This window comes from Podarcis liolepis (assembly GCF_965112155.1).
Source record: "Podarcis liolepis genome assembly, chromosome: 2".
NCBI lineage: Eukaryota > Metazoa > Chordata > Lepidosauria > Squamata > Lacertidae > Podarcis > Podarcis liolepis.
Window position 1 is genome coordinate 91,750,934 of NC_139555.1, and position 27,174 is coordinate 91,778,107.

Genomic DNA, 27,174 nt, shown 5'->3' on the forward strand with positions numbered 1-27,174 from the left:
GAAATACTTTCTTTTGTCTGCTCTACATCTTCCAACATTCAGCTTCATTGGCAGTCCCTGTGTTAACAGTAGTGCCCTGAGAAAGAACTACCTAAGATTGTTAATTAAGTTCAAGGCCACGGCAAAATTTTAACTAGGACTGCACACTTTGCCAGCTTTAAAACCTTTACTTCTTCAGAAACCACGTTTCTTTCAAAAGCTAAATTGATTTCTGCTTCGAACCTACATCAGGAGAATAATATGAAGTTATTCTCATTGCCTATTCACGGTTACAAAGCCCTAAATAGCACAATCTTTGAAAATCCTACTTCAATATGAGGAGCGTTCAAATTAAGAGAGCCTTACAAAGCAGGATTTTAAAAAGGTGTCCTGTTTAATGGATGTACGTTTACAGTAATGATAATGTGCTTCAATGTCTCACATCTTTTGAATGCCTTAAAAACAAAAGTGATTTCTGCATATCACTTTCAGGATATTAAGCTATATTTCAGTAAATAGGATAAGCCATAAGAATATAAATGCATGGGTGGTAGCAAAAAGAGAGGAAGCGGCTAAGCTGGGTCAAAGAAATGAGAATGTGGTTAAAGTATGATTCAACATTAAGTTGTCCTCCAGCACAATCATTTAGTATATTGCTCTGGGAAGCTGCCTAAGACATTTGTCAACCAAGAGAACCAGAACCAGCAGTCAACTTGCATTTCCTGTTTCAGCAGCCAGTCAGTGGCTCAAGCTTCTCTCCACACATCTGGTGTTCCCACGGTTCCCCATATAGAGGCTCACCACTGAAACTCTGCAAAAACATGAATCAAAGAACTGGGGCCTAATTTGAAGGTTCCCCAAAAGAAGCTTCTACAGTGTGAGCATCGTAGAAGACTTACAGTGCCTCTCACTTATGACAGGATTGATGCATGCTATTTTTAAACATAGGCTACATCACATGCTAGGGACGCGGGTGGCGCTGTGGGTAAAACCTCAGCGCCTAGGACTTGCCGATCGTCAGGTCGATGGTTCGAATCCCCACGGCGGGGTGCACTCCTGTTGCTCGGTCCCAGCGCCTGCCAACCTGGCAGTTCGAAAGCACCCCCAGGTGCAAGTAGATAAATAGGGACCGCTTACTAGCGGGAAGGTAAACGGCGTTCCGTGTGCTGCGCTGGCTCGCCAGATGCAGCTTGTCACGCTGGCCACGTGACCCGGAAGTGTCTGCGGACAGCGCTGGCCCCCGGCCTCTTAAGTGAGATGGGTACACAACCCTAGAGTCGGACACGACTGGTCCTTACGGGCAGGGGTACCTTTACCTTTACATCACATGCTATACTAGGTGGGAAGATATTGCAGAAGCCCTTGGCAATGCTGAGCATATTAACAGGTCTCTGAATAAAAGAGAGTCCTTTCCATCAACTATTGGTTCAATTTTCTACAAATATTCACACAACACTTTACCCATCATATTTTCAGGATATAAATAAAGCAGGGTGTAGAATTCACACTATATGACCATGCATGCTTCTAATTTAAAATATGACCATTTTACCCACTAGACAGGAACAGTGAATGAACAGGGGCTAATTTGCAAAAGACAAGAGGATTGCGATAGAGCAAGGTTAGACACATGGTATCCTCCAAATGTTGTGGACTAAAACTCCCATCCGCCCCGACCAGTGTGACAAGTAGTCAGGACTGATGGGAGTTGTAGTCCACAATATCTGGAGGGCACCAGGTTGGCTACCTCTGTGCTTGAGCATTAGAAGAGAGAGAAGAAACATAAGAGTAGCTCTAGCTGCCTCCTGAAGGAATCAGTTGCTCAGTGTTTAAGAGGAAACATGGTTGATGTGAGTCTCTCAGTAACAATAAGCAGAAGTCCTGTGATAGAGGGTAAAATCAAGCAGGCATTTCAAAGTCAGTAGCAAAGATGTCCAGGGCCTCCCTGATCAGCTTTCATGGAAAGAGTCTCAATTGTTGACACTCCAGGACTGATGGTGGAAATGCCTGCTCTAAAGATTAGATAATACTCCCAGAAAGAACTAATGTGTGATTTGAGAATGTTCCTAAATCCAGGTTCTCTCTGGGATGCCCAAGTGCAGGTAGTGTCCAGGAGCATGTTTCATCAACAAGCGGATTTGTAAATTATGCCCCTTCCTTTTAAAAAAGAGAGGATTTTTATCATTATGGTGTGTGCCCTGAGAGCCTCCTGACCAGACTAATATATTGCATGTGAGGCTGGCCTTTAAAACTGTTGAGAAGCTACAAAATGTGGCAATTAGACTGGTTTCAGGTGTGAGACACAGAGAACAAGATGCACAACTTAGCATGAACTTCACTGTTTGTCAATTCCTTTGCAGGTTAATCTGAGGTGCTGCATCTTACAGTCTTCATAAACTGGGACCAGCATCCTCTTTCTTCTTGGTCTTTGAGACCTAGGATTTAAAATGTGCTGACAGTATTATTGGCAACACAGGCTGCTGCTGATGGGGTGGAGGTACAGAGCTTATCTCGAGCATTTTTTACTAGCTCGTATCGCAGAACATTTCCACTGCTGCAGAATAGTACCAGAATAAAAACAGGGATCTTGCAATGCACGTCTGCCTTCTATAGCATGCTTGTCTCACTATGCAAAGGACATTCAGGTGAAAAAATACAAGTCCAACTGTCAGAGCTGCTTGAAGATCCTAGCTCACAGAGGATCACGCTAGCCAGCGGTCATTAAGTAAAAGTCTTTATTGAATTACAGTTTCCATTCTCACGCTGCTGCGCGCAACTCTACGCCTAGTAGCTAGGTCGGCGAAGCTCCGTCTGAGTCTCCGCCCTGTGTGCACCAACTTAATATCCTAGCCTTGCTCCACCTTTTCCTCCTGACTGTCCTCCTCTGGGTCCCTCTACCCCCCGGGGCTTCTTCCTTCCGGGATTCTTCTGACGCTGACCCAGACCCTCCTGCCTCCTTGCGCCGGGCTTTAGGACCTGGCTCTCTTTCGGGGCTGCTTACTGCGCCGCCTTCCTCTGCATTTGAACTTGGCGCGCGCGCCCAACCTTCCACTTTCCTCTCAACCGTTCCTTCGCTCCCCGATGGAGGTGTGGCCATCCCCGACTCATGTCCTCCCTCCTGTGGAGGTGTGGCCACTCCTGACTCATGTCCTCCCTCCTGTGGTGAGCTGCCAGCGCTTCCCCCCTGGCTCCCTTCCTCTTCCCTGCTTCCTGGCGGTGACGCTGGTCCCGATTTCCAGCTGCTCCCAAACCCCTGACATCCATCCCCCCCTCGAAGCCCCCCATTCCCCCCTCCCCTCCTTCCGGTGCTGGAGCTGGGGGCTGCTGTTGCAAAGGGACGAACGTCGGGTATCGGTCGCTTCCCGTGGCAGGCCTCCATCTGAAGTCTCCCGGGTCTTCCTCCCCGCTCTCGTCGACGACAGTCACCTCCGCTTCCATCTCTGTGCCGCCGTGCTCGAAACCCGGGTCGTCCCCGAAAACGTCCATGTCCGTCTCTCCCTCACTTCCTCCTGTCGGTGTTGCTCGTCCTGGGCCTTCCAGCCACCGTCTGCGCCACTGCTCCTCTGGCCTATCGTCCCACCAATACGAGGGTTCTGATGCAGATCCCGAGGGTGACCCCTCCGGGGAACGGACGTCTTGTGTCGGGTCCTCGTCCGAGTCGAACCCCCGGAAAGTGCTGGCCGAAAGTGTGGGCGTGAAAAGCCAGTCGTCAAAATATTCTGCTGGCATAGGTCTATGGGGAAAGAGGGCATGAAACTCGTCTTTGAGGAGAGGTTCGTCCAAGGCGTAGCCCGGCACCCAGCTGTTCGCACTGGCCGGGGTGCCCTCCTTGGCGAGAAAGTATTCTACCCCCTCTTCCCCCCATCTGGAGTCCAAAATCTCAGTGACTTCGTTGATGCGCTCCTTCTGTGCCACTTCCGCGTGCCCTGTTCTGTCTCTGACCGGACTCGGCGCTGTTCCGGGTTCCTGGAACCTGTGCGGTGCCTTGTAGGGAGTGAGCACCGATCTGTGGAATACCGGATGCATTCTGGAACCCTCCGGAAGTGCCAGTCTGAAAGCTACCGGGTTGACCTGCTCTTCGACTTGGTAGGGCCCCAGTTGCTTATGCCCTAGTTTCTTCTTGGCCAACGACCTGGCCGGCACTGCGTGGGCTGCTAACCAAACCCAGTCTCCCACGTGGAGCTCTTCTCCAACCCTTCTGTGCTTGTCTGCTTGTACCTTGTATGCGTGCTTGGCCAGCTCCAGGTGGCGCCTCAGCTGATCGTGGACCTCCTGCAGCTCCGACGCGAACGCATCTGCTGTCTGCGGCTCCCCCTCCCCCATTCTTTCCAGTCCCGGGAAGGTTCTGGGGTGCCTCCCGTTGTTGGCGAAGAACGGCGTGACCCCCGTGGACACGTGCTTCGTGTTGTTGTAGGCGAACTCGGCAAGCGGTAGGTAATCCACCCACGTCGCAGGCTGTTGATTTGCATAACATCTCAGGTACTGCTGCATGATGGCATTGACCCGCTCCGCTTGCCCGTTGGTCTGCGGGTGTCTCGCCGACGCCAGGTTGATCTTGACGTTCAGGAAGCCCATCAGCTTCTGCCAGAAATTCGAGATGAACTGCCGCCCCCGGTCGGACAGAATAGACCGTGGCAGACCATGAACCTTGAACACGTGGTCTATGAACAGTTTGGCGGTTTGCTCCGCCGTGGCCACCTTCGCACACGGAATGAAATGCACCATCTTGGAAAACAGGTCCACCACCACCAGCACTGCCGTCTTGCCCCTTGAGCTGGGCAGATCCGTGACAAAGTCCAGAGCCACCCTTTCCCAAGGTTCGACCGGAGTTTGCAGCGGTTCCAACAGTCCGGCCGGCGGTTTGTGCACTGGTTTGGCCCTCTGGCAGGTGTCGCACCTCGCCACGTAGTCTGCGACCTCCCCTCTCATTCCAGGCCACCAGAAATCCCTGGCTACTAATTCCACCGTCTTCTCCTTGCCAAAGTGCCCGGCCGTGGGCGCGTCGTGCAGCTGCTGCAGCACCTTGGCTCGAAGTTCGTCTCCCGGCACGTAGATGGCCCCTTTTCGGATGAGCAATCCATCTCGTAGCCGGAAACCGTCGGCCGCTGCCTTGCCCCTTTGCACCTCTGCCATCTTTGCTTGTGCGAAGGAGTCCTCCTGCAACGCACGTCGCACCGCCTCTAGGTCCACGGTCGCCGCGGCGCACGCCCACACTGCTGGTGCGAAGATGTGCATGGCGGCCGCTGGCATTGCGTCCTCCAGATACTGTGGCTTACGGGAGAGGGCGTCTGCCATGATGTTGGTGTCCCCCGGGACATACTCTATTCGGAAGTCGAAGTTTGCAAAGAACTCAGCCCAACGTATCTGCCTCTGGTTCAGGAACTGTGCCGTGCGCCAGTGCTCTAGATTCTTGTGGTCCGTGCAAACCTGCACCGTGTGCTTGGCGCCGATCAGAAAGTGCCTCCACGCCTTGAACGCTGCGTGAATGGCCAGCAACTCCCTGTCCCAGATGGTGTAGTTCTGTTCGGACTTGCTGAGCTTCCTGGAGTAAAACGCTCCCGGTCGCCACACCCCCTGCGGGTCTTTCTGCAACAGGACCGCCCCCACGGCTCTGTCCGAGGCGTCTGTCTCCACCCTCATCGGCTTGCTGGGGTTGACATGAAGCAGCTGCTCTTCCGACGCGAAGAGACGCTTGAGTGCCTGAAAGGACTGCTCCGCCTGCGCTGTCCAAACGAACTTCTTCTTCTTGGAGCTAAGCGTGTCAGTGATGGCCGCTGTCTGCATCGCGAAGCCCTTGATAAACTTGCGATAGAAGTTCGCAAAGCCGACAAACCGTTGGACCTCCTTCCGGTTGCGCGGACTCTTCCAATCCAACACCGCTCGAACCTTGGCGCTGTCCATGGCGAGCCCCTTGTCAGACAGCTTGTAGCCCAGAAAATCCACCTCCGGCACGTCAAATTGGCACTTCTCCAGCTTGGCGTAGAGCCTATGTTGCTTTAGCCTGCTCAGCACTTCCTTGACGTGTCCGTCATGCTCCTGCTGCGACTCCGAAAAGATCAGGATGTCATCTAAGAAACAGACGCACGTCTTGTAGAGAAGTCCCGCCAACACGTGATGCATAAACGCTTGAAAAACGTGGGAGCCATTTTGCAATCCAAAAGGCATAACCCTATATTCGTAGGTCCCCAGTGGCGTGAACATGGCTGTCTTCCACTCATCTCCTTCCCGCATGCGAATGAGGTTGTACGCCCCCCGCAGGTCCAACTTGGTGAACACTCTGCCCTTCCGTACCTTTGCGAGGAGGTCGTCAATACGGGGCATGGGGAAGTCCGATGGCCTAGTCAGACTGTTCAAAATCCTGTAATCCACTACCAGTCTTTTCTGGGGCGTGTCCCGCTTCTTAACAAAGAATACGGGACTGCCCCCCACTGCCCTGGACTCCCGGATGAAGCCGCGTTGCAAATTATGGTCAATGAACTCTTTGAGTTCCTGCAGTTCGTCCTCTGACATGGAATACAGTTTCCCTTTAGGCAGCGCCGCCCCCGGCAGCAGGTCAATTTTGCAGTCATATGGTCTGTGAGGGGGTAGCCTGTCTGCCTCCTTCTCGCAGAAAACTTCCAAAAATTCAGCGTACTTGTGGGGAATCGCTTGCAGCGTGCCTAGCAGCAGCTGTGACTCCTCTTCCTCTCCTTCCTGCCTGGGCACGATGCAGTGTTCAGCACAAAAGGAAGAGCCGAAGGTCAGCTGCCTCTGGTACCAAGCCATCGCTGGGCTGTGCTTGTCCAGCCAACTCATGCCCAATACAATGGGCGTGTCAGATAGTCGAGTGACGTTGAAGCTGATGATTTCTCTGTGATTCCCAAGTCGCATCACCATTGGTGGCGTCTGCTTCACCACTTGCCCCCCGAGCAGCTCCCTGCCAGCCACCGTGACAACCTGCAGGGGCAGTGTGGCCGGCAGCAACTGCACAGCGTGCCTGTCGACAAAGTCCTGCCCTATAAAGTCCGCATTGCTGCCTGAGTCAATGGTGATTGGCACATCCATGGTGATTCCATTGGGCAGTTGGAGAGACGCTGTGAGCCTCACTACTGGTTTGGGCGGGAGGGGGTTCACGGGCTGTAAAATCGCTGGGGACTGCGTCACTAACACGTCTGGCTGGGCCCCAGTGCCTCTTCCTCCAGCCAGACAGCCTCGTTTCCCTGCTGCGGTCCTCCTTGCTGTGTTGCTGCAGTCACCATTGCTGAGGCTGCAGTGAGCTTGTGGGGCCTCTGGGGACACTCTTTCGCCATATGCCCTGGCTCCTCACAGACGTAACACTTCCTGTTCCCTCTAGGAGGCTTCGCTTTCACTGCTGCTGGTGCTAGGGCTCTGGTTGCTGACTGAGCCCTTGCACCTCCCACCTCCATAGGTTCGGCTCCTCCTCCTGGCGGAGGCGTGGATTGCGCCCACGCTGCTTCCCTGGGAAAGAAGGAGGGGCTCCCGGCTGTTTCGCGCCCTCCACGCCCTTCGTCCCTGTTCCACGGACGTCCTTCCAGCCTCACCCCCACTGCCAGTGCCCTCTGAACGACCTCCTGGGTGGTTCGGGGTCTCTCCCCCCTGGCGATCTCATCTTTAATCGAGTTATGCAGCCCCTCCCAAAAGAGGTCTCTTACAGGAGCCGAATCTCTGTCCCATTCCAGGGCACTGACCAAGGCGAAAAAGCGGGCATGGTACTGCCTGACGCTGGCCCTCCCTTGTCTCAGCCCATGCACCTCCTTCCGTGCAAGATCCACGTCAATACTTGATAAAAAACACCCATCCATTGCTTTAATAAAGGCATCTGCATTCTGTAGCGCCGGATCCTTATCTCTCCATAAATTGCGTAGCCATGCTCTCGCATCCCCATGCAGATGGGACATGATGAACCCCACTCTCTCTTGTTCATCTCTAAAGTCTTTATGCAGCAGTTGCAGTGCGCACAGTACGTCGGCTCTAAAGTTGGGATACTGTTGCAGGTTCCCATCGAAGTGAGAGACCAGCCCGCCTGTCCGTCTCGCCAACCCAATGCCCTCCTGCCGGGGTGTCTGCTTTGTCAGCACGTCTAACCTGACCTGGAGATCCCTGCAGGCTGCGGCTGCTTCCTCCTCCCTCTTCCTGGATGCTAGAGCCTCGGCGTTCAGTTGTGCCACCGCGTTTCTGAGTTCCTCTATCTGCTGCTCAGCCGTCATGTCGTCTGCCGTTCGTGAGCTTGCTAGTAGGCACCTGTGTTTCTCCCCTCCTCGAGGCTGTAGATGCCCACAAGTGGAGACGGAGCTTACTGTCAGAGCTGCTTGAAGATCCTAGCTCACAGAGGATCACGCTAGCCAGCGGTCATTAAGTAAAAGTCTTTATTGAATTACAGTTTCCATTCTCACGCTGCTGCGCGCAACTCTACGCCTAGTAGCTAGGTCGGCGAAGCTCCGTCTGAGTCTCCGCCCTGTGTGCACCAACTTAATATCCTAGCCTTGCTCCACCTTTTCCTCCTGACTGTCCTCCTCTGGGTCCCTCTACCCCCCGGGGCTTCTTCCTTCCGGGATTCTTCTGACGCTGACCCAGACCCTCCTGCCTCCTTGCGCCGGGCTTTAGGACCTGGCTCTCTTTCGGGGCTGCTTACTGCGCCGCCTTCCTCTGCATTTGAACTTGGCGCGCGCGCCCAACCTTCCACTTTCCTCTCAACCGTTCCTTCGCTCCCCGATGGAGGTGTGGCCATCCCCGACTCATGTCCTCCCTCCTGTGGAGGTGTGGCCACTCCTGACTCATGTCCTCCCTCCTGTGGTGAGCTGCCAGCGCTTCCCCCCTGGCTCCCTTCCTCTTCCCTGCTTCCTGGCGGTGACGCTGGTCCCGATTTCCAGCTGCTCCCAAACCCCTGACACCAACCATTTTCAAACGCAGAGCTGCAAGGCTTTGCACATCTATAGATTTCTGAATTCACCCCTGATACCATTGCCATGTTAGAACGTCAAGGACACGAAGATAAAATCAGTGCAGAATTCGCTGCCTCTGAAGACTTCGCCTGAGCCTGTGCCTATTTCAAAAGGAGTATTAGGGCTACTTTTGAGTTACTAGGGCATTTTACTATTTTTAAAGTTACATTTTTGTTTCATTTTAGCTAAGTGGCTTTTATGCTTTTAGTACTATAGGTTATTGGTGGCTTGTTTGTTTGTTTGTTTGTTTGTTTGTTTGACAAACTGTTAGCCACCAGATGACATTAGGATAAAAGACTGAAAGATAATTCTATATGTGTCTAGTCAAAAGTAGAAATGAACAAATCTATGCATTTTGGTTTCTCTTGGTTTTAAAGTACTGTACAGTTTACCTATTTGTTTCCATCAGTGGACAAACTTCATTGAAATAAAGAAAAACCTGCATGAAAAATTATACTCATTCTCATGAACGTTTTACAAGCCATTCCATCTATTATTTTTGCCTGCTATTTCCCCAATACATACGGTTGGATGCTTTTTGTTGCTGGAGAACTGCTTTACAATATTCAAAGTATCGCTGTGCAAAGAGCAAAATCGACAGGTTCACATCAAAATGCAAACCAAGCGAACTTCTCCTTCATCCCACATTATTTTTATTATGTATTTTGTGGTTTCATATCTTTATTTTATTATGTGAACTGCCCTGAGACCCCCAGGTATAGGGCGGTATATAATTTCAATAAATCATAATCATCTCCTCTACACAGAAGCAAGTCCTGCTGAATTCAACAGGGTTTCCTCTTGGGGGAAACGGGTAGAGAACTGCATCCTGAATAAGCTAAATTAACATGAAGTGTGTGAGCAACGGAAAGGGCAGAAGGAGAACAGGAAACAGAAACTCTTGCACTGGATGTTCCACCACTTGTTTTCTTGCTGTTAAGTGTTTTAGAGAACTAACAAGGTCCTCCTACTTCAAAAGCAGTCCACCAGGACTGTATCAGCAGTGACATTTGATATCTCATTCTACACCGTACTGTGCCAATTTCTGTTCGCTACCACAGAAGAAAACTGGCTCCCAATTAAAATGCCACCATCTGATATTAGGCCTCCCACGGGAAAGGTTTTCTTCCAGGCAAAAGAAAATCTCAAAATTTAAAGCCAGAAACTTGACTTGTTACTGAAGCTGTTTGCAAAAATTGATTGACCCCAGAGCTTCAAGCACAAGTTTTAGCTTTTAATCCTCCCGTTTTAATCCTACGCCATTTAGCTAAAATCTGATTTCCTATCTAAAAACCTACATTTTCCTTAAAAGCAATGACATTGTCACTAGAGGCTCGGTGGCCTCAGTAGCTATGGCTGCCTATTTCCAGCTCCAGCTCCTTTTGAACAGAGATGACCTGGACATTGTACTCCGTGCTCTGGTAACTTCCAGACAGGATCATTACAACGCACTGTGAAGGACTCCCCTCCAAAGACAACTCAGAAAATTCAACTGGTCGAAAATGCAGTGGCCAGATTCCATTCAGAATGCATACAGTCCCTGTGATAAAACAGTGGCACTGGTTGCCAGTTCATTTTCAGCTGTCGCACACTGGGTCAACATCTTCATTGAGCTATCCACTATGATCCTGAGGTCTTTTTTGTGGTCTGTCAGCACCAATTCATATCTCATTAGCATATGGTTTTTTAAGAAAAAAAATGGGGTTGGTTTTTTTTTTTTTTTTTGGTCCCAATGTACATCACTTTACACATGCTCAGATTGAATTGTATTTTCCATTTAACTGCCCATTCACCCAGTTTGGATAGATTGTTTTGGAACTCTCTGCAATCTTTTATTTTTAAGCATGATGAGCAATAGGCATCATCAGCGATTAAATAATAAAGTAAAGGCAGCAAGCAGTGGGGAAACACCCTTTTAAAAAAGCCTGCTTCTTTGTTAAACTGTTTGTGATCAGAAGGACTACCTGCACCCATCTGAATCTCCCTGTGCTGTAAGATTAGTATCCAAACTCTTGCTTGTGGGTCACCTTTAAAGATTCGTTAGACTGGCAGGCGCTAGGGATAGGGTCTTATTAGTCCCTTCTCCAAGAATATACAGTTGGGCCCTTCAGTTGTAATATTAAATAAGATGTTGAAAACCCTCCTATTTCAATTAGCCATTACTTGATGTGAGATTTGTTTCTTTCGCTGTGGAAACGGCTTTATGCAGATTTATATTCTAACATTGCTATTTCATTAATCATGCCTTAATTTTAGTGGATCTACTCAGAGTAGGACTTACACTGAATACAACACACTGGGTGAGATTTACATAACCAGCCCTATCAGTGGAAGCCTTGTGCAAGGACTTCCACTTGTGTGATGGGACTCCCCCCCCCCCCAAAAAAAATTGCATCCCTCCAAAATTGGCTTGGGGCAGTCAGGAGAACCCCTAGAACAGCATTTGGGGGTGGAAGGGATAGTTCTACCTGGCAAGCTGAAATCCTTGTATAGGTAGAACAACTGAAAGAGATGGTGGTGTTGTATTTCACCCAATGATTCCAATTTTCAAATGAAAAAACAAATTTACCAAGTCAAAAATATTTAAATTCCATTCACCACTGGATATCATACAAAATAGAGTTTGATGAAGTTTATCCAAAATTAAGTTAGCGTAATCTTCTTATTAAAATTTTAATATCCTGGTTTCAGAAATATTATGCACATTCATACTATATAATCTTAATATACTATGTTTTGCTATGTTTTTATATACAGTATACTGTAAGATGCCCGGAGTCGCTGGGGAAACCCAGCCAGATGGGCAGGGTATAAATATGGTTATGATTAACATCATCATCATCATCATACATTCTCTCTCAGGGATACAAAGTTTAGCCCTATAGCGACTTCATCCTGGCAAAGCACACATTAGAGAAATGAACACAATTCCTCCAAATGGCAACTCAAATCTCTGGTTTTAATTGGCTGCTGCTGACCAATTGCACTCTATTCCCTTTTGCCTATTACCTGATCCTCCTTTGCCTCCTTTTAGCATCACAGCCTCTGTCCTTTCCTACTTTGCCCTTAACTTTTCTGAACACCAACTCATGTACCAAGGCAATATAGAGAAGGACAAACCCATTTCATCTGCTAGTGGAGCAAGCCTATGCCAAAGTGAGGGTTATTTAAGGTAAGTCTAGCCTGGCTATACATGAAGAACTGCTGCCAAGGAACTATTCAGTACCGCTGTTGAGAGCCAGTGTGACGTACTGAGTAAAATGTTGGACATGGGCAAAAGAGACCCGGGTTCAAAACTCCACTCAGCCATGAAACTCATCGAGTAACCTTGGGCCAGCCACTACCTCCCAGTTTAACCAATCTTGTGTTAATACAGTACAGTGGACAAAATCCATCAGCCCCTTGGAAGAATAAAAACGTGCTATTAAACTCAAGCTAGTCTATATTTTCTATCTAAAGTTGTTTTGGCTTAAAATAAAAGACTGCACTGCTTAATAGAAGAATTCTGTCTTCTGATGGAGGACAGAATGTTACTTTGTCCATGCTTAAGATGCTAATCATGTATCCATCACCTCCTGAAGAAAATTATATCTCTATTGCCAGGTACAGTACTGGCAGTTAAAATACATCTTTAGCTTACGTTGAAAGGCAGGGGGTACAAAGAGAAGCTGCCAAAACTCAAAGTGAAAAAGGACAAGGATTCAATCCAGTTATGCACCCTATTTTACAGAACAATCAGCTGAATAGTTTCAGTCAAGGTCTCAGCTTTCAAAATATGTAGGAGAAATCTTAAGAGTCGCATATATTAATGGAGCTTTAGGTCTTCCATGAAGGTAAAAGTAAAAGGACCCCTGACCATTAGGTCCAGTCGTGACCGACTCTGGGGTTGCGGCGCTCATCTCGCTTTATTGGCCAAGGGAGCCGGCGTACAGCTTCCGGGTCATGTGGTCAGCATGACTAAGCTGCTTCTGGCGAACCAGAGAGGCGCACAGAAACACCGTTTACCTTCCCTCTGGAGCGGTACCTATTTATCTACTTGCACTTTGACATGCTTTCGAACTGCTAGGTTGGCAGGAGTCCATGAAGGTACCAGAAGTCATAAATTTATGCTGCAAGGCAATATTGCTCGATCCAAAAACAAAACAAAAATCAGTGATTTTGATTGGGGAACAATTTTCTAAATAAATAAATAAATGCAGGCAAACAGCTGCAGCATGTGAGGCTTCCACAAATGTACTTGATAAGTCAACAGTAACATTTGCCTTTCCCTCACTCCAACAGCTACTCCTGTCTCACAGCCCAAGAAGAGAGTATCTGAAGAGTATCTGAAGAAGTGTGCATGCACACGAAAGCTCATACCAAGAACTAAGTTAGTTGGTCTTTAAGGTGCTACTAGAAGGAATTTTTTTATTTAGCCCAAGAAGAGATTTGCTCTGCAAACTCTCCATTACAGTGGTACCTCAGGTTAAGTACTTAATTCGTTCTGGAGGTCCATTCTTAACCTGAAACTGTTCTTAACCTGAAGCACCACTTTAGCGAATGGGGCCTCCTGCTGCCGCCATGCCGCCAGAGCCCGATTTCTGTTCTTATCCTGAAGCACTATTTCTGGGTTAGAGGAGTGTGTAACCTGAAGCGTATGTAACCTGAAGTGTATGTAACCCGAGGTACCACTGTACTTGCAGAGAACTTGGGAGAAACAGATTTTGCTCTCCCTTCAGTAGAAGCCCAATGTGAAGCCTAAGGAAACACCTCTCCCTTCCCTTGAGTTCTTGGCACATGCCACAACACTCAGGGGGGTGGGGGAGGTGGCAATTAAGAGCCAACACAAAAGCCAAGCCAAAGATACATGGCCCTTTGTTCATAGAACTATGGAGCCACTGGTTTCTATTTATGAACTCTCATAATTTCAGAGAACTGACTCGAATTTGAAACAATTGCTTTATCAAATGTTTGTCCGCTGGATGAACAGTTTTGCTTATTTAACACATAGCAGTAACTCCTTGCAGCAGAGAAAAGAGAAAACAGCCTCAATAAATTGTTTTGTGTCGGTTACTGCAGTCAACATGCAATGAAGGAGCTTTGGCATCTAAAATCAGAGGGGAGTGAAGCAACCATCAGGACATGCCCAAAGTGTTGGCAAGTAAAATCCACCACTGGGCCACTTGATGATGCACTATATTCCTTAACTATTAAGGATGATTAAGTAAGTTCTGAAAGTCCTATTTTCCCCCAGGCTAAAATCCACCAGTAAGTCACAATAGATGGGGTATAGATGCTCTGCAACCGAAGCATACCTAATGTTTGTATAAAAGCTGTTTATCTTTGAAGACACAACATTCGTTCTGTGGTTTGCTATCCTGTTAGTGAAAACTATAAATTCACCTCCAGAGCTTACGCACTGAATACAGGGAAAGTCTCCAGCACAGACGAACTGGACAGGCAGGTTTTCATAGCTTGCATAACAAAATGACTGAAACCAGCATACTCAAGGACAGAAGTCAAGGACTGGATGGTTTTGCTATACAGATATAATTACAGTTGCACAAGCAGGTGTGCTGAAACTGTAGAGAGAAAGAGAAGACAAAGGGGAAAAGCAGAACAACATTGAAAGCAGGAAGTCAATGGCCTTTTAATCCGAGGGGAAGGCTATTGTTTTGTTCATTGTTATAATGTGTATTTTTGTGTTTTTATATTGTAAACCACCCTGTGATCATCAGATGAAGGGCAGTATAGAAAATTTAAAAATAAATAAATAATTGTTGAATGCACCAGGTAGTGATGCCATTAGTTTCACTTAGTGTAATAATGTATTAAGTGGCGAGAGTATCAGGCCATGAATGCTTACTCACTGTAGTACAGAGGTGGGATCATAAAGAGAACAGAATTGCAGAGTCTGCCATCATTTGCACTGTACTTGTACAAATTGATAAAACTTCTCACACATACATACATGCATTCCTTCCCCATATTTTGTTCACGGTTTCCCCCTTTCCTAAAAAAAGGAAATATACTAAAACATTTGGATATATTGTTGTAAAAGCCGAACATATATGCATCATGAATGCGGATAGCAAGGATGCAATCCAGTCATACTTTGTATGAATTCATATTTCAGGAACTAACAGTCCTACTAGTAACAGTGTGCATACACGTATATGGAAGGATTACTTGCCTTAATGATTTTCAAACAGCCCTGTCTCCTCTTTCAAAAGTGCTTATTTGAGAGAGGAAAAGAAATACTGCTTTTTAAAAATAAAACAAAGCTAAGTAAGTATAGTGTTATGTTGTCTGCCATAAGCATGCTGAGAACTGAACATTCTGTACACAACCATGTCTTTTGTCAGTTGTTTATTATTTTATTTTATTTTATTTGTTTTGGTATGTTACAATCTCAGCTGGAAGGAACATCAGGGAACCAACCTTGAAAATGTCAATTTGTTGTGTTCTGAATATCCATAATTCAGAAAGCTAAAGGTGGGCAATCTGTGTACACCAAATTTGTGCAGGATTCTGGACTTATAGTCCCTGAAATCGTAGGCTGCAGTCCTAACCCTGGGAGTAAGCTCATTAAATAGAACTCCTGAGTTATCTACTAGGATTGGCTATACAGATGTGTTAACAATATACAGTCGTACTTTGGTTTTTGAACAGCTTAGTTCCCAAACGTTTTGGCTTGTGAACGTCGCAAGCCCAGAAGTAACTGTTCCGGTTTGTGAACTACTTTTGGAAGCCAAACGTCCAACGGGCTTCCGTGGCTTCTGATTAGCTGCAGGAGCTTCCTGCAGCCAATCAGAAGCTGCGATTTGGTTTTCAAACGTTTTAGAAGTCAAACGGACTTCCAGAACGGATTCCATTCAACTTCCAAGGTACAACTGTACCATCCTATCAGCAGAAGGATTTCCCCATTTGTGCATCAGGATTTTTCCTTCTCTCCTCTCTGGGCATATACTAAGGTTACCAGATTTTTTCAATGAATCAGGGGACACTTTTCAACTTCCTACTAAATAGATGGATTTTGTCAGGGGACTGATTTGTAAATCCGGGGACTGTCCCCGCGAAACAGGAACGTCTGGTAACCTTAGCATATACCCTGACCCCTTCCCAAATCAGCTCCAGTGGGCTGGGGAAATATTTACAACAGATTTGGGGGGCACGCAGGAGGAGGCAAGGAATGTCCCATTGCTTAAGCAGAAATCCTTAGCGCTACACTGGATTCCACCGTTAGTCTTTCAGGGAAGATACTCAGACCACCTGAACATTATTTTCACAGTCACACTTCATTATGCACTTTTAATGGCTTTTATGAAGCTATAAGTGAGGCTAAGCCGTCCTGAGCTCAACTCCCCATAGATCCAAAGTATTTCAGTCCCATGGCATATTGTAACCAAGTATAATATTTCATTAAATATCTTGCTCATACCAGCTTATTAAGTAGGGAACACACTAATTTTAGAAAACTGATTATCTAGTTCTTTCTAACATAGTGTTACTGCAGTTAAGGTCAGATTTTACACAGCAGCTATGGCAACAAATCTGCAATATGCCTTTGTCTACAACGCTGGAGCTAGATTTATTTGCCGGAGTGTTCTACTTTATAGCTAACTCAGCCTTTTGGCATGGTTGCCCTCAGCCCTACCCAAAACATTATGTGCTTCTTTGCAAAAGTGAAGAAGGTTGGAGGAGGGAGGAGTTAAATAAGCTCCTTAAATACACACTCACCAATTTTAAACTGGCTACCACTGGTATTCATTGTTTCCCAGTTATTTAGAGGCAGATCTTGTCAAGGTCTCCCTTCACCCTGCACAATGCTACCTTACAAGCATATTTCAAATCTACTCAGCAGGGGTCACAGCTAGAGGCAGTCATGAAGTAAACCGGGTAGCTTTCAGGCCCTGCAGCACAACTTGATTCACAAGGGTTCACTTAACCCTAATTCTTAGGTAAGCATCATCACATATGTGTTACATGAAGGATGTCCCAGTTTCAATCCATGCTATCTCCAGCTAGAAGGACTTTCGAGAGCTGCTACAGATGCCAAGCTGCCCTGGTATATGGCATGACTCTATGTTCTTAATATGACACAGTGCTCTCCTTTGTTCTGAATCATCCTTCACACCCACACCACACATTGAAAGCAGCAGCACATTTAAAACACATTGCTTTCCCCCAAAGAATCCTTGGAACTTTGGTTTAAGGGTGCTGCGAATTATAGATCGGGGGGGGGGTGTTAAACTACATTTCCCAGACTTATTTGAGGGAAGCCATGATTGTCAAAGTGGTATAACTGTGTCCTAAATGTACGTCACTGATGTCACCATTATCAGCCCCCTATCATAGCAAGCCATGCAAGCTACATTTAAAAGTCAAAATGGAACAATCCCACATATACTACTCCTTGAACACTTTCAATTTTTTTTTATTCTACTTACATTTGGAATCTATAGCTTTTTCATTCCTATTGTCTGAATATATCTCACTTTCATTTAAGAATAGAAATCAGCTGTTTACAAGGGCTAAAATGTCCAGTCATTCTAAATCATACTATGTACGTACGCTGCTTTAGCAAACCGCAGCAGTCCAGACACACCAAGTAACACATTTGCCTTTTTTTTCTTTCAATTTGGGGAGATTTGGATATTCAGAAATGCCAAATTAAACCTCCCATCTCTATGCTGCTCCCCAGGCTTCAATTTTATCACATTTGCCGCTGTCATCTCTGCTGCAGCTTGTATTTCAAAGTAACACACGTGCAGTACCTTTACAGTTTATTTCCATACTGGAGAAAAAGGAACCATTAAAAAGGAACTTAAATGCTTATTGCCACATTGATGTTTAACATTTTTGGCCCTCCAGACGTCCTTGGACTCCATCTCCCATTGGCCCCAGCCCAAATGACCAATGGTCAAGGATGAGGAGAGTTGGAGGCCAACAGATAGAGGGCCAGATGTTTCTCATCCTGCTTTAAAAATTGTGCTTTGTGTATGCATGTTGAATATTTGGAGAGGACAGCAGCAAGAATAAATAAATATATACAATATGGTGGATATGTTGCCCTTCCTTCTCATAAGTCTAGAAAGAAACAAACTTCAAGGAAGATCTTCAATTCCCACAAAGTTGTAATCTGAGGGAACGCAGTCCCAATTCATGAGGCACTCTAAACTCACTAAAGGCAGATGAAACAGAAGAAGAGGAAAGCTTCAGCCTCTAACATTATTAAAATCAAAGTCAACATCAACAAGGTTAGACCTGGGCTGAAAATTTGTTATTGGATATGCACAAGAAATTTGATTTGATTTTGTTTTCTTAAGTCCTATATCTCCATGCATTGCACTCTTCCTCCAAGGCGCTCTACCTACATTTCTCAAGTGGCTTCCTTGAAGGTAGGTTACAGGAAGTGCACTTCAGCACAGGAACTGCATCATGTCCCTCCAGGCCATTCTCTCAGCCTAACATTAGCATCACCATGACACCACCCAAGAAGAAGTTCATAACACTTCAGAAACTTCCCATGTGTTCAGACAAGAAAGCATCAATCTACCCAAATTTCTGGAAACTCATCATAAAAAATATGAATAGGGTTGAACTGAAAACTCAAGAGATTCAAAACTTTAGTATGCAAAGCCAACCCATGGTTTCAAAATGATAACCTTCCCCCTCTTCCTTTCAAAAACTAGCAGAGGGGCCCAAACATGTTGAAAATGGAATCAAAGTACAGTATAATCTGAACTGCTGTGTTTAAAGATACATTAAATACTTGTATTGGAGGCCACAAACTTGCAGCATAATAGTTTATGGAATGTTTTAGCAAACAATGCTTAAGCCTTTGCAGAAAAATAACTACCAGAGATCTAACCTTGTAATGAGTCTAGACTTATTGGGATTCCGACAGTTATAAAGTTCTGTTTTGCCCTGAATGAGCCAAAAATGCAAACATGTTATCCACGGAAGCCTATTATGTATAAGACCAAGAGTCGTTTTGATATCTAAGGGGATTTTGTCAGCCGGCTAGACTAGTATCTGAGTCAGAGAGCAGCCTAATATGGAGATAACTCTGGTCCTCTAACTTGGACCTAGAGCATACACTGAACTCCTATAGTGGCCAGTGACATCATTCACAAGTCTCCAGTTTCATCTAGAAGGCTACAAGTTGGTAAACCAATTGTCAGTGCCACACAGAATGTGTTGTGACCTACTATGATTGTGATGTAGCAGCCGTAGAGATGGTAGCGATGAGACAAATCACATCATGTCTCAAACTGGGGAAACTGTAGGGAGTGCTTGAACTTTCGCTATGCAATCATTTCAAGGTTCCCTGACGTCACAGTGATCTTGGTGATCTTGGGGCAGAAGGAACGAGAAGCAAACTTGTTGCTCCCATAGCTTGCCAAATAATCGCCCAGCAGCCAGTGTTGCTATATTCACCCATGGCCTTCAAAGTACATAGCAACATGAATCAGATACTAGCCCCACAAAGATAAAAACTGCCGAGCATGTTTAAAAAGGACACAGTACAGAATACTGAGAAGTCAGGAGTATGCAACTATAGCCTCTGAGGTCAATCAGCTGGTCTGCTGGAAAAACCTATAGACTTCTGGGTTCATTGTCTAATTTGTAGCAGGAAATCTCTGTGTGTGTGTGTGTGTGTGTGTGTGTGTGTGTGTGTGTGCGCGCGCGCGTGTGTGTGTCTGTGTGCTAAACTTTTGACATGGCCCTAAACTTCTTTTAATTTCAGAATCTAGTAAACTGTGCATGATGCACAAAGCTAAGCAGAACTTTTCCATGCTATCTAGTATTTTGACACCTCTCCAAAATATGAATTATTATTTTTTGTTTAGACACTCAGCAGTAGTTATACCCTACTAAGCAGACATTATTTAAAACAAAAACAAAAAACAAAACTGCGTGATACCAGTATTTGGAAACCTCAGCAAACATGGTATGGTTTGGTGTCAAAAGGGCCAAACAGAACTGAAAACTACTTGCCATAAGTTTCGCTATGAGGATTTCCCTCATTATATACATTTCATGGACTCCATCCTTCCAACAACATGCTTTAAAAATTGTGTCACTTAGCAACATAAGGCACAATTGACTCTAAATCAACCGTACTAAGCACAAGTTCAGAGAAAGAGTTTTGGTAAGCCAGACTATGTGATGAACATTTCTGTCACAATAGATCTCCAAGGGAGAAAGAAATGGTTTACTTATGGAATTATCCATTAGATACAGAGAGCCATGTGGTGCATGTTACTGAACTAAAGGGAAGCACCACAAATAAATTACCAGCTTCTGAAGGTCTCATCACCCTAGATCCCTATCACAACTGAAGAAAGCTGTTAACATTCCAGCACAAAGATGCTCTACGACATTCTTCCTGGACAGCTGATGGCAACAGGTCTCCACAAGCCTTGAGGAAATAATGCCAACTCCCACTCACAACCAGGTGGTTGCATGCTGCTAGAAACACCTTGCAGAATGGTCCACAAAGTGTTTAGATCATCCTTTTAAGACACCAAAATACTGCCATACTTTAGGGCTGCAAACTAGACTGAAGGCGCTTTGGAAATTTTGGTTCCAAGTGTGTTCATGTTAAGAATGTTAAGATACTAAGGAGTACAGAATGTTAAGATACTAAGGAGTTTAGAGGAAACCAGATCAAGCAAGGCATTGTGATTTAGTAGGAAAATTGTGGAAAAATTCATCATAATCAGTTGGAACATATACCCAAGTCTCACAGCCAGGGATGTGGCAGTTACAAGGTGAGGTTCACCCATAAATTCTGCAAGTTAATATATTCATGAATGCAGAACCCCTACATTATGGAGCCACAAACTACTACAGCTTAAGAATAGCTGAACAGGTTTTTTGTTGTTGTTGTTGTTGTTGTTGTTGTTTTTAAAAGGAAACAATGATCTGGCTTGCTTGTGATGCATTGTTTAGTATGGAGGAGCAAATCTGTGGGTTCCTAGAGAGAAAAAATAACCATGGGCAATGTACTCCTGTCCTGCTCCTGCTCCTGCTGCACCACCCAAGGCTAATCCATGGTTTGGCTCAGCATTATACCTGGGCTCATGGTTTGCTTCACTTCAGCGAAACCACAAGTTGTAACCAAGGTTTGTCCTTGTTTTATTGCTCATGGTTTGTCTACAACAAGACCAGGATTCAGATGAACTGCTAAGCCCCAGGTAGCATGGTAGCTCAAGCAGCAGCACCAGGATTAGTGGGGGAATGCAGTGGCCAAGAGCTTCTCTCTGAGAACCTGCATGTTTGCTCTTTCACACGAAACTGTGGTTTGGCTTCACATTACGTGCTACCTGAGAAACAGGCTTAAACTCACAATATTGCCTTGTGTTTGTCAAGAGTTCTGAAAGCTACAGGGGAGGTAAATGAAATAAGCTTATTAGTCCACACGTTATTTAAAATACACAAATAGTTAAATATGCCACTGTAAAGGTTAACATTGCAATCCATTACAAAATTACCTAAGAGTAAGTAAAAAAATGATTTATTTATTTTCTATACCACCCTATACCCAAAGGTCTCAGGGCGGTTCACATGAATAATCAAATACATAAGATCAAAACAAAAACAACAACCAAATAAAAAAATCCCCAGAAGAGCCAGCATTTTAAAAAGGGCATAGGATGTAGATCAAGTCAGGCAAAGGCCTGGTTAAAAAGGAATTCAAAGGAACTTTAGCAGGCATAACAACAGGCTGTAAAAGGCACCAAACTCAGCAAACCTGGGCTGCAATCCAATACACAATTACCCAAGAATAAGACCCACTGAACTCACCTGGGCTTACTTTTGAGATGACAAGTACAGGATTGTGCTGTTATTATGGCAGAGACAAAAGCCTGATCAGGATCCTACTAGTATGATATAGTGGTAAGCACTGGACCAGAATCTTGGATTCCAGAGTTCAAGTCTGCCCTCAGCCATGAAACCTGTTGGGTGACCTTGAGGCAGTCACTGCCTCTCAGCCAAACTCATACCTCACAGGGTTTTTGTGAGGAAGAAATGGAAAGAAAAGAACCCTGCACAGCATACTGAGTTCCTTGAAGGAATGGTGGGATTAAAAATGTAATAAATCAGAAACCTCCTGTTGCAGTGAGTATGTCAGACGTTAAGGTTGCGGCAGCACAGCCAGCTCTTGTAGAATTGAACAATATGTAGAACAGAATTGCCAGCAACAGAGAGCCCTCATGCAAAATACCTGCATAGAATTAACTCTAGTGGTGGCAGGAATGGGCAAATTTGTCAACTTCACTTTCTTTTTTCAAGGGGTTATTCAAATCAACAGGAGCTAAAAAGAAATAAAACACTGAGAAGTGTACAATGAAGGTGCCTGCCTGATATCAATAGGCAGTGAGGTCTAAACTATGTATGCTTCCACATTAAAAGATCAATTTCTTACAAGTGCAGATTAAGTATGATGTACTATACTTGCAAAAGGGAAGCGGGTGGCACTGTGGGTTAAACCACAGAGCCTAGGACTTGCCGATCAGAAGGTTGGCAGTTCGAATCCCCATGACGGGGTGAGCTCCCATTGCTCGGTCCCTGCTCCTGCCAACCTAGCAGTTCGAAAGCACATCAAAGTGCAAGTAGATAAATAGGTATAGATAAATAGGTACTGCTCCAGCGGGAAGGTAAACGGCATTTCCGTGTACTGCTCTGGTTCTCCAGAAGCGGCTTAGACATGCTGGCCACATGACCCGGAAGCTGTATGCCAGCTCCCTCAGCCAATAAAGCAAGATTAGCGCCGCAACCCCAGAGTCGGTCACGACTGGACCTAATGGTCAGAGGTCCCTTTACTTGTAACAGCACAAGTTTTGCAAAATAGGGCATTTTGTATGTAATTTTCACTAATATAATGCACACATTATGCTAGTATATGCATTTTTGTACACATTAATTGGCTAGACTAGAGAACAGCATTGCAAAATTCGGAGAAGTACAAATTCCAATAGATGGCTGTGTCGTCATATTTCAGACAGTGAAAATTAGGTAAGTTTGCCTTTAAATGCAAACTGAACTGAATTTCTCTCTTATCTCTAATTAATAGGATAAATTATCATAACCAAAAGGAAAGCAGAATTGAACAGATATCATTTAAAAATACCTCTTAAACCATCTCACATTTCGACCAATTTCCTGATTTGATAAAATACAAATTCTTAACACAATAATTTAAGATTCACATGAACAAGAAGTCATCATGGAGACAAAAAGAGCCTTCCAAGTCTTATACTGCCAGGGAAGAAACTCAACAACCACTCATTTTCATATCCCAAACAGACACATGGATAATTACAAAGGTGCCATGGCTGAATCTGCTAGTATGCTAGTCAAGCAGTACGCTGCTGAAACACACACACGCATGACAGTGCAGATAAAAAGCAATGCCAGCTTCTATGGAATAATTCTGAACTGCTGAAAGCAATGTAGATAATAAAGGGACCATCTTTCCCTTCCTCCGCCTCATCTAAAGAAATGAGACTCTACATTTTATGCAGTAGCATACAAGTGTCAGCATGTTTCTTTTAACAAAGACACGAAGCTCGAACAACATGCCTGCAACTGGGAATCCTAATTTGACTGTAGCTGCCCAATACTTGTTCATAGGTCATGGGAAGCTACAATGCACCCCACTACCTTTTTACAGTGAAAACTGCTTATATTGAAGGATAAAGGTGTTGATTAGTTTTGCCAATGGAGTCAACCCTGTGCTCCCACCAGTGCCCCCAAAACACCACCTCAACATGCTAGGATGCAGCAATGACATCACTAGGCTCCACAGGGTATCAATAATTACTTCCATTGTTGCCTCTTAGTAATCTATAGTGTTCTATATTCCATCAAAGCACTTATTCTCTTCAGACACATGAACACACGCATGGAAGTGTGAGAATATATGGGAATCAAATAGGTGTGGTGAGCTTTGGGTTCACATGGTCTTTCCTCCCATCTCCCTTTTTTCCACAGCTATAAAGGGCAACTGTAGGCTTCCATGGGTTTTTTTTTTAACAAACCACAGCCCGCCATTCTGTTTGAATTAGTGGAAGTGTGGCTCGTCCAAAAAGCCACAGTTTGAACCTGGTTTGCTCTCACCAAGTTTAACCCCCTCCTTCTCCAGTTTCAGATACAACGAGAACTGTTTGTGTAAAGTGGAAGTGAAAACTTCTCATTGTGCCCTTTGATGCATGAAAGGAGGAGGGTGGGGTGGGGTGGGGTGGGGTGGGGTGGGGAAGAGAAGCACACAAACCCAAGACTTGGTGCAGCTTGTTCACATAGTAAGAAAACACATGGTATCTAGTTACATTTGAAGTGGGCATTGCAGAGTTCCCTACTGAGTTAGACCTTACATTTCCTCCAGCAATTACTAAGTATGTGTCCAAACCATTAGCTCTAAATCATAAACAATGCTCCATACACTACTACTACTACACAGAGGTAGTTTCTGCATTATTATTCTTATTATTAGTAGCAGCAGCAGCAGTAGTAATAATAGTAATAGTAGTAGTAGTACACCCTCAGCTGGGATTAATAACCCAAGTACAGGTTGCTTGAAAACAAGATGTGAAGCTACTGTGTTATGCATGAAACAGCAATTACACCCCCTGCCCCCGGTGTATCTCACTATATGATGATCTTTTATTTCCATTTAGTCTGAAGTGCCCCATTAAACATCCACCCACTCACATCTCCTTTAAGTACTCCGGTTACATCAACACAACATTGGTTTAATTTTGTGTGGAACACATAATTCCACCACTGCAGTGCAACCAAATCAGTGCACACATAATTTTGTAGGATGGTTGGTTGGGGGGGGGATCTATCATACTAAGATGGTCCAAATAAAATGTGTTTCACCTAGGAATATAGGATATAAATGCCTTAGTGGACACTCCTTGGATGAGAATTTAACAGTTGTGTTACCTTTATTCAAGAGTCCTCTTTTATAAACCAAAGACCAGAGTGTTTTGTCATTGAAAATCAAAGTCCAATGAGAATACCCAGCAGCATCACTAATTCAATTAATATCCCCATGGAGGATGATTGAATTCAGTCACTTCAAAGTGCCAGAAGGAGTAAATAAAACACATTAAAAAAAACTATAACAAGATTTGCCTCAAAAAAGAAGACCAAGTGTTATATCTCCATTTTACTTTTGTGAACTGAAAAGTTGCTGTTTAAAAAGAACTAGGTTAATTCCCGTGACAAAGCCCACCATTTGCAAAAATAAAATAAAAATCTAAAGGAGAAAGGTTGTAAGTTCACACTGCTGAGATTAAGCCAAGAGTCATGTCTGAGTCAGTCAATGGTCTGCCAACCCATCTTTTTTTGCTTGTTTATTCAATACTAGAATGAGTATTATCCTTCACACCTGGAGAAAAGCAAGTGAAACTACACAGACATCCTGTTAGTCACAAAGATGTCTTGTTGCACATTCTCAGATTTATGTGGGTTCTTAGAAGAGGTAAATCAGTCTGAAAAGTACAATAAAAACAAACGTGCAAGGCTTCTTCAAGGCAATACTCTTTGTATTGGCAACCAACACCAACTTTGGAGCCTCAACCCAAAAGACAAAACACCATTATATTGCAAACAAATAACCAAAACTATTGTTTCATGTGCGCAGCTGTTATTTTGGACAAGCTAGACCCACGTACAAAGGAGTATCGTATCAACATTTCAGCAGATGACTGAGAAATCTCACCTCTGAATTTTTTTGGAGGGTTGTTAAGGTCCCCTGTTTCTGGCTGTACAACACACCGGTCATCCACAAGTCTGAAAGAGAGAAAAAATGGAAAGCATTTAAAAGATTGTCAGAAAACTGCCCTAGCTTTCTATGGGATTGGGAACCCCGGGGAAAAATCAGCACTCCAATCATTTTTAGTCATGCAAATTCTGTTTAGACCTAATAGGTTAGAGGCAAGGACAATAGGCTCAAACCTACTCTTCATCACACCTACAGTGGACAAATGATTGCTGCATGAATAGGTTAACACCCTGGATTGCACCACACTAAATGTTTGGAAGCCTTATGCAGCAAAGAAGAATGAGCACAGAAGAAGCAGATGATAGGGTGGGATGGCTTTACTCACTTGGCCTCTGGCTGATCACATCACTGCTGCTTATGCGGAAGGGGAAGAGAAGGCAGCCTTGAGTTTGGCATGGTGCAAATGAACTGGTGGAGCCAATTAAGCACCTGACCTTGCTGCCCCCCCCCCCCCCCGTACCCTCTCTACCTTTGGGTAAGGTAAGCATCAGCAGCAAGGCTGACTGCTGCTGCACCACACCATCTGCTACTGGAGCATAGTTTTATCCAAAAACTGAAGTCCCACAGAAGGCAGAGAACCAGTGACATGAAAAAAATGGCCAATGAAGTTTAAAGGAAAGTTTACTTTTCTCAAGATTTTGAGCTACACAGAATTGACTGTCCCTTTTACCATCTTCCTTAAAAAAATGTTGAACTAAAACCCAGTCACTATTCAAAAGTCACCTTTCTTCAAAGATCAGAGTGGAGTTCATTTTCTTCCTGCTGTGCAACACATAGATACTGCCAACCTTGTTAAGAATAAAATAATAGTCTCAATAAAATGGGTTAAGTATATAAGTCAAAGTTTAATGTGGTCAGTAAAGTGTGTGTGGGTGTGTGTATGCATGACTTTTCCATTTGATTAAATGTGCAGATTCGTCTTCTGTTAAGTGGGGAAATGAGAGATTAGGTTCCTGATCCTTAGATGGATTGGAAAACAAAAACCAAAATATTCAGTATAAAAACTCCAGGTCATTTTTTACATCAGAAGCATTGTTCATAAGTACATGGCAACATGTACCATCTTCAAAGTACACGGTACTGGTTTTAAGACACTGAGCTAGCCCAGCACACTTTATGAATAACTTTATGAATTCATTTCAAGATTCTGTGAGGCTGATGATGTACCCAAATAATTGCTGTGCTCATTATGACCCGGAACAAAATTAGATTTTGTTCAGTACCGCTTCCTGTGTCTCCTGCTCAGTGACAGGTAGGCTACCATCCAACAGATTTACGGCATGGCGGGGGGGGGGGGGAGAAAGATCCGGATATTTGAAGTGTACTTCCTGGACCCAGGAAGACGCAGAGATGTTATAGTAAATGCAAAAGTTTTATTGAAACAGGCCCAGTGCAAACTGTAAATGTAGAGCAAGACCTGTTGTAATGCTTTATAGCTGCATACACAGACTCAGCTTGCCGAGAAATCCA

At 44.9% G+C, this 27,174-nt stretch overlaps 1 protein-coding gene across 4 annotated transcripts in view; it reads right to left on the reverse strand.

Moving 5' to 3' along the window:
• The window catches only part of ITPR1 (inositol 1,4,5-trisphosphate receptor type 1), a 215,889-nt gene that overhangs the window by 158,278 nt on the left and 30,437 nt on the right, over positions 1-27,174 (reverse strand). For all 4 annotated transcript variants that reach the window (XM_083491016.1, XM_083491015.1, XM_083491014.1 and 1 more), the window contains one exon: positions 25,642-25,712. In XM_083491016.1, the coding sequence (XP_083347142.1) occupies positions 25,642-25,712 (71 nt within the window). The remainder of the gene's footprint in view (positions 1-25,641; positions 25,713-27,174) is intronic.